Below are 8,510 nucleotides of genomic sequence, written 5' to 3' on the forward strand. Positions count from 1 at the left end.
GTGCAAGAGGCCATATGACTGATATTTGAGGTCACGATCCTACGGGCTGCGACTCTTTATGTGACTTACAATCAGCACCTCGGGCCCTTATGCCCTCCAACCGGGCCCTTAATCGTCCGTTCCGGTGAGCCGCCCGGCCCCACCTCAGGCCTTATCGGACACTGCCTTATGTCGGCGCGGGCCCCTCGTTTGCATAGGCCCCCTGCTAGGTACTGTGGGACCCTGAGAGATGCAGGGGCCCCGAGTAGAGCAAATCACTGGCCTCGGCTTTATAGCTGCTTGGAAAGTGGGCTCTTAGGTCTATACTGGCACGGAGCCGAATGCGGTACCGGTAGTGTGTGGCCGACATATACGCGCTTATCGACTCAGGGGCCCATGATAGCGCGCAAGGCCCTCTGTCTGGCATTGGGGTGCCCAGCCCTGTGGATAAAGGCCCTGAATGCGACCTCCGGCCGTCCTTTCGGGCCGTGCAATCGGACCCTGCGGTCGGGTCCTTAATCGTAGGTCACGAGGGGCACTTCGGATCCTTCGGAACCTAAGGGGGGGGCGGGGGGAGGGGGGGAGGCGTTACGTATCCCTCTCCGCCTGCGCCACCGGTCCCGGATCAAGGACTTTTGGCCTCCATCCTTGACACCGATCATTATTTGCCGGCGTGGTTAACGCTCCACCGGTCCCGCGCCGAGCGTGAGGCCGTCCGCAGACAAGTAATCTCGGGTGACGTTATCATCTCGCGGGCCGGCGTTCAACGGCCGGCGCTCGCCGGCCGGCGGCACCGCAGCGCTATTGATCAACAGATGGCACAGCAACCAGCAGCAGCGTGGCACGCCGCAGGCACCGACGGACGGCGAAAGGCAGCCGCCCTGATCACCGCCACGACTGCTCCACAGCCGCTCTCTCACGGGCCGCTGCTACATAGCCACTCTCTCACGGGCCGCTGCCACACAGCCGCTCCCTCACAGGCCGCTGCCACACAGCCGCTCTCTCATGGGCCGCTGCTACACAGCCGCTCTCTCACAGGCCGCTGCCACACAGTCGCTCTCTCACGGGCCGCTGCTACATAGCCGCTCTCTCACGGGCCGCTGCTCCACAGCCGCTCTCTAGCGGGCCGCTGCTACATAGCCGCTCTCTAGCGGGCCGCTGCTACATAGCCACTCACTCACGGGCCGCTGCTGCACAGCCGCTCTCTCACGGACCACTACTCCACAGCCGCTCTCTAACAGACCACTGCTCCACAGTCGCTCTCTCACGGGCCGCTGCTACACAGCCGCTCTCTCACAGACCGCTGCTGCACAGCCGCTCTCTCACGGGCCACTGCTCCACAGCCGCTCTCTCACGGACTACTGCCACACAGCCGCTCTCTAATGGACCACCGCTCCACAGCCGCCCTCTCACGGACCGCCGCTCTCCGCTCTCTCAAGGAGCACTGCTCTACAGCCGCACTCTTACGGACCACTGCCCTCCGCTCTCTCACGGAGCACTGCTCTACAGCCGCTCTCTGACGGACCACTGCTCCACATCCGCTCTCTCACGGACCACTGCTCTCCGCTCTCTCACGGACCACTACTCTACAGCCGCTCTCTCACGGACTACAGCTCTCCGCTCTCTCAAGGAGCACTGCTCTACAACCGCTCTCTCACGGACCACTGCTCCACAGCCGCTCTCTCACGGGCCGCTGCTCCTCAGCCGCTCTCTCACGGACCACTGCTCTCCGCTCTCTCACGGGCCGCTGCTCCACAGCCGCTCTCTCACGGACCACTGCTCTACAGTTGCTCTCACACGGACTACTCCACAGCCGCTCTCTAACGGACCACTGCTCCACGGCCGCTCTCACACGGACCACCGCTCCACAGCCCCTCTCTCACGGGCCACTGACCCACATCCACGGACCACCGCTCAACGGTCATGGGCCACTATCCAGACACGGGTCACTATCCACATCCACAGGCCACTGTCTACAGCCCCGGGTCACTGTCCACAGCCGCGGGTCACGTCCCCAGACAAGGGCCACTGTCAACAGACACGGGTCACTGTCCACAGACACGGGTCACTGTCTGCGGCCGTGGGTCACTGTCCACAGTCGTGGGTTACTGTCCACATACACGAACCACCGTCCACAGGCCACTCTATACAGAGGTATGCACGGGCATAAACGGATACACAATGCTCCACAGCCGCTCTGACGCAGTCCACACGACGACAACGGTGTTCCACACCCATGGGCCCTGGGCGTGGAGACGCCCCTTTTATGCTAACATTATGAGACAGAATAAACTAGGCAGCAAATTTGAAATGCACGCAAGCTAAGATAAACAGGAAAAACGCCTTGGGGTAATGCTGGGTCTAACAAAAAGCCAGCAGATTTTACTCCCTGAGCGGCTTTACTTTATCAGGATAAATTTATTCGCCATTTCACGCTTTATGTACTTCCTGATGGCATATTCAGTGCCAAGGCGCCAAATTTGCAAACGCAAATGACCAAGAGGTGGGTACATGTCGAGGAACGGAGAAAAAGGTCGAGGAAAAAGGTACCGGGTATCTTGGTAGACCAAGCGATAAACGAAGGGTTCGGCTTCTATTTGCCCAATTTTTCGTGCATTTCATATCTGGTACCAAATTAGGTAACCATCTTACGATTCTGGGCAAAAAGTGTCGTTATTCCTTTCTCCCGCGATGTTTTGTGTTCTGTGTCCCATGCTAGATGTTTTCTCTCACTGGAACACACAGTACAGACTGCCGCTCTCTCGTTGTATTGCTCCTGGCATGGAGACCCAGCGTTCCAGACACTATCTCACGACCCCAGACAAAAAGACGAAGTGTCTTAAAGTCACTGCCCCATGGTTCCCTGATCAGGAGACGAAGCGTTTTACAGCCGCCCTTTCATGACGTCCATCCTGATATGGCGATTATCACACAGCCTCTGCCACATAGCCCCTGTCATGGGGCTCGATGTTCCAGCGATGCTTGCTGTCTTGACCGCGTGCCTGACCACGCCCGGGAGCCAGCCGCTCGGCCCCAGCCCAGCTATTGGTTCTGGTTACGTTTGAACAGCCGTGAGGGTTACCGGGCACACTACCCCTTGTCAAATATGGACAGAGCGGGAAGTCAGAGGAGCGTCTATTAACTGCCATTTACATGCGCACCACATCCCACCGAGACTGAAAATAATCCTCACTGAACCCGGCTGGGAGCGCGGACTGGGGGCGAAAATCGCCAGCTAATAATTCTGTCGAAAAAATAACAGGCCGCTAAAAAGTGAGCACGGGAGCGAAAATAGTGTGGCAGCTGTGTTGCCTTCAAGTGGTATATTGCCACAGAGAAATACACAATCAGCGGTTCTCGGTGACTTATTATGGGGAGGAGAATTAGGCGTGATGTCAGGAAAAAAGTTTAAAAACAGACATCGCTGCCGGGAAGTGCGAAGGAACCACGGCTTACGCCTTCAAATCATATGACATGCAATTTACTTCTTTTTTAATCGGCTCAATGTGCGCAATGTAAGCGCCTTCCTCTGTGGGTTAACCCCGAAATGATCCACACGGAACCAATTAGGGAATCAAGTTACAGAACTGCAAGTCAAAAATGCTGGCAAGACAAAGCTGGAGCACGCTATTTGCAATGGTAAAGAATCTGTAACAACTGGCGTCAATCAAAAATGCATCTTCCATTTGCTATGATAACACGAGATACAATGTATGAAGCACTATTCTACCGCTCACCAGTTTTGAATGCTGAGGCAGGAAGCGTAGTTTGACTGGACATCGGGTGGCGCGGTAAGGTTCCGTACAGCGACGTAACTGTAAGGTTACAGTGCGGGTTTTACTTTACTTTGCCTTCATGAAGACGGCAGCGTAGAATGGGTGGTGCGGTAAGGTTCCGTGCGGTTATATAACTGTAAGGTAACAGTGCGGGTTTTACTCCACTTTGCCTTCATGAAAACGGCAGCATGCAATATGTCTGTAAGGGGCTTAGGATTGCTTACTATGGGTGGTGAAGTTTTAGCGGGTGACTGTCGCTAACACGTTTGCTGCGCTGTCGAACAGAAATGTTGTGTCTGTTCTGCAGGACCTGACACAGCGGTCCGGAGGTCACGACAAGAGAACGGTGGCGGATGGCGACAGCCTCGACGGACTGCGGTACCCTTGTCGACGGGGCCACACCACTGACCCGGCCGTCCTGCCCCCGTCAGGTCAGTCAGGTCAAACGGCAGACCCGGCCATCCTGCCCGCGTCAGGTCAGTCAGGTCAAACGGCTGACCCGGCCACCCTGCCCGCGTCAGGTCAGTCAGGTCAAACGGCTGACCCGGCCATCCTGCCCGCGTCAGGTCAGTCAGGTCAAACGGCTGACCCGGCCGTCCTGCCCCTGTCAGGTCAGTCAGGTCAAACGGCTGACCCGGCCATGCTGCCCGCGTCAGGTCAGTCAGGTTAAACGGCTGACCCGGCCGTCCTGCCCCCGTCAGGTCAGTCAGGTCAAACGGCTGACCCGGCCATCCTGCCCGCGTCAGGTCAGTCAGGTCAAACGGCTGACCCGGCCGTCCTGCCCCCGTCAGGTCAGTCAGGTCAAACGGCTGACCCGGCCGGCCTGCCCCCGTCAGGTCAGTCAGGTCAAACGGCTGACCCGGCCATCCTGCCCGCGTCAGGTCAGTCAGGTCAAGCTGCTGGCCCGACCGTCCTGCCTGCGTCGGGTCAATCAGGCCAAACGGCTGACCCTGCCATCCTGCCCGCGTCAGGTCGGTCAGGTCAAACGGCTGACCCGACCATCCTACCCACGTCAGGTCGGTCATGCTAAACGACTGACACGGCCCTCCTGCCCGCGTCAGATCAGTCAGGTCAAACGGCTGACCCGGCCATCCTACCCGCGTCAGGTCAGTCAGTTCAAGCGGCTGACCCGGGCCTGTTGCCCACGTCAGGTCAGTCAGGTCAAGCTGCACGGCAGCCGTTCATATGTTAATCTGTGGATACACCCACGCGTGCGTATAGAGGTGCGCTGCGTCCACCCGTGCCCATCTTCGAACGTTTTCAGTCCAACTCCCGCCGAGGTCATTCCGCCCGGCTGCCGACGGCCGGGCTACATTCATACCCGTCGAGGAGCGGCGGCACGTGGCGCCAGTGTGGCGCAGAAGCCGACCCGGACAGCACCGAGCGCCGGCCAGTCGGCCTCTCAGACGGATATTGGCCGGGTGGTCGGCCGGCGGGCCCGCTGGCCGACCACCCGCGATATTACATTGATCAGACGCGGATAAGGCGTGATCAATGCGCAGATTCGTCCCGCGGGTGTCGCCGCGGCGAGGAACTTGGCCGCGCCGCTTATTAGGTGTGACCGGCGCGGCCGGTGGCTGACCGGGCTCTCCCGTGCGGACGAGGACAAGTCGGAGCCGGATGGGCGGAGGGGGAGGGGAAGCGGCAACGAGCCTTAAAGCGACGTGGTTGGCGGCAAGCCGAGGGATCTCCGTACGGTCGAGGATGAGTCAGAGTCGGACGGGGGCGGGGAGCGGCGGTGAGCCTTGGAGCGGCGCGGTCGATGGCAGAGCGGGGGTCTCCCGCGTGCACGGGGTCGGCAGTGGCGAAGAGCCGGTCGGGGGACCAGAGCCAGAGTGCGCGACTTACCATCGAGGGCACACAGACATTCACGAGACGCGCAATCAGCTGCACGGCCGTCGTCAGCGCCGGCGGCTGTCGTCAGCGGTGGCGGCCATCGCCAGCGCCGGCGGCCGGCGTCAGCCCCGGCAGCCGTCGTCAGCGGTGGCGGCCATCGCAGCGCCGGCGGCCGTCGTCAGCGCCGGCGGCCGGCGTCAGCGGAGGCGACCATCGCCAGCGCCGGCGGCCGGCGTCAGCGGAGGCGACTAGAGACGAACGACAGGGCGCCGGGGCAGCCGACACATCAAACACTGTCGCAGGCTGGCGGCACTCGGGCGGAAGCAACGAGGAAACGGATGGCCGGTATTTCGTTCCCGGAGGACGCAACACAGCTGCTCCCTGAAGTGCGTTTGTCCCGCATGAAGGGGTCCGCTGCTGAGACACGCTCTCCCGCGGGAAGATGATACTTCAGCGTCCAGCGACATTCGCTCAGCGCCCGTGCAAGCAGATAAACGTCAACAAATCGACAGATATTGAGCGGCGCGGCGGAAGTGCTCCGAAAAGCCGGCGTTTAGGCCAAAATGTTTGCCATTAATGTGCAACATCCAAAAGTAAAAAAACTGTGGGAAGTGATGGGAACGAATCAATCGAGCAAGGTTGTAAAATTGCGCGCAAATTTAGTTGAAGCCCCGCACTGACGGAACACATATGATCTTTTCGGGATAAAATGTACCTTACGGTCAAGCCATATAAACATTCAAATGATAGCCTAAACAGTGATAAAATGGCGTTAATAGAAATCTTAATACCTAAAGCGAGGACGAAAAGTCAATCTAGCCTTGCTGAACTTACGGTGTGACGTAACAATAGCAAATTTGGCGGCGACACTGCCAGTTTAAAAATGGATAAATCTTACCAATTTTGCTTATGGGGCGCGTGTCGCACAAGCCTACAACCATGGGAGACGCCACTTTTCCTCAACTTTTAAAGGAATAGGATGGCCAGTGTCAATGGTGGGCCTGCACCGTACAGGGCCGAGGTTTATCTCATGCTCGCCTCCCCGGAGCCGTGACGGCGGCGGCGGCGGCGGCGGCGCGATGGCGAGCCGGCGCCGGCGGCCGTGGCGGGGGCGGTGGCGCGGCGGCGCCCACGGTCGGTTCGGTGTCGTCATTAGCCGGACCCGCCGGCCGCTGACGTCCGTCCAACTGCCGACGAGCCCTAATCACCGCCTCCGCCTCCTGTCTCTCAGAGGACTTCGAGCGGAACTTTGTGCGCGTGCTCAACAGGATATACCAAACGATCGAGCGGAACGAGCTGCGGCTGGAGGACCAGGAGCGGCGCGAGGCCACACGCCAGGAGTGGCAGCAGGTCAGCCGGCCGCCGGCCCTTTCCCGCTCGTGTGTGTGTGTGTGTGTGTGCACGCCTCATGCTCTGACTGTCTGTCGCTGTCCTTTTCACCCACACATCGCTTGCGCGCTGCGGCTGCAGCCCAGCTGACTCGACGACGAACGTGCCGCAGGTGGCAGTCGTCTGCGACCGCGTGCTGCTGCTCATCTTTCTGCTGTCCACCGCCGCCGCCACGTCGGCCATCTTGTTTTCGTCGCCGCACGGGCCCTGACGTATGTCGGCTGACCACGTCTGACCTCGCTCCACCCCGACCCGCGGAGGGTCACCAGGCCAAGGTCATTGGAGACGGCAGCGTGGCGGAGTGTGCAGGAGACGTCTGGCAGCGGCGCAAAGCTTGGGGACCTGCCTGACGGCCGCAGTCGCAATCAAGCTCCCCACTGGACAGCACTGATAGTTCTAAGCCCATTGACTTAAAGCTGAAAGTCGCTCACGCGTGGTGTGGTTGGAGAAGGGTAGTAATAGCGGGTGTGAGATGGAGGCCAAAAGGGCCCAGAGACGTGCTGAGATGGAGGCCACGAGGTCCCAGAGATGTGCTGAGATGGAGGCCACGAGGGCCCGGAGACGTGCTGAGGTGGAGGCCACGAGAGCCCAGAGACGTGCTGAGATGGAGGCCACGAGGGCCCAGAGTCGTGCTGAGATAGAGGCCACGAGCACCCAGAGACGTGCTGAGCGCGCCATACTGGGAAGCGACGGTAAAGCGACGCTTGGTGATTATCACGGTATCACGTGTTGGACATATCGAGAACTTCTTTGGCAAATAAGTGCATGCGAATAGGACGAGTTTAACGGGCAGAGTTCATTGCAAGTGACAATCTCCGCGAATGAGACCATCTGCACATAGCACTCACGAATAAATGCAATAATTTTGTCTGAGCACTGAACATGTCGGCGCGTCCGTGTTCCCAGCAGAGCGCACAGTGCAGCTGGACATCTCTTCTCTATGTGTGGTGGGTGATGCTGCTGTTACAGGTGCCAGTGATTGTTGAGCTTTGCTGCGTGCGTCTTGAGACATGCATCATGGCACGTCCACCTGTGCGCTTCCAACGAACGCATTTCCGTTTGTTCTAAGTGAATAAATAATAATTAAGTGGCGTAACATGCCTATTCCAAGTTGTTGTGGCCCTAACCTCATTGAATTTGGTCACTATCTATCTTGATGGGTTTGTGATTTAACTAGGCATTGGGCAGAGTCCCAGTATAGTATGCCAGGACCACAGCCCTGCACTGCACTGCGCTACAGTGTCGTGATCTGACAGCATTATCTAATCTACACCCGGTGTAATCAAATGAGAAAATCCCCTGAGGGGTGCGGCCCACACGCCACATGTCACATGCACCTTGAAACCTTGTTCCACGCAGGGAGAGCTGACAGTTGACATAAGTCTCACGACATCCGCGCCAATATAATGCTGCGAATCCCGCCGGGCCTGAGGCGACAGCCAAGCATGCGGTGGACACCATGTCTCGGCACTTCTTTCAGCTATCAAACACTGAGATTCTGATCAGATACGTGTGTGCTCACGCCGTCCA

The 8,510-nt window shown here is 58.8% G+C and overlaps 1 protein-coding gene across 1 annotated transcript in view; it reads left to right on the forward strand.

Annotated features, from left to right (window-relative positions):
* Positions 1-8,148, forward strand: part of LOC119111293 (neuronal acetylcholine receptor subunit alpha-7) — a gene marked incomplete at its 5' end in the record, with an annotated part of 76,491 nt that extends 68,343 nt beyond the window's left edge. The window contains 3 exon segments of the mRNA XM_037235109.1: positions 4,063-4,186; positions 6,823-6,941; positions 7,093-8,148. Of these exon segments, the coding sequence (XP_037091004.1) occupies positions 4,063-4,186; positions 6,823-6,941; positions 7,093-7,191 (342 nt within the window).
* Positions 8,149-8,510: the final 362 nt, after the last annotated feature.

Source organism: Pollicipes pollicipes, unplaced genomic scaffold (genome assembly GCF_011947565.3).
Source record: "Pollicipes pollicipes isolate AB1234 unplaced genomic scaffold, Ppol_2.1 Scaffold_7261;HRSCAF=8764_pilon_pilon_pilon, whole genome shotgun sequence".
NCBI lineage: Eukaryota > Metazoa > Arthropoda > Thecostraca > Pollicipedomorpha > Pollicipedidae > Pollicipes > Pollicipes pollicipes.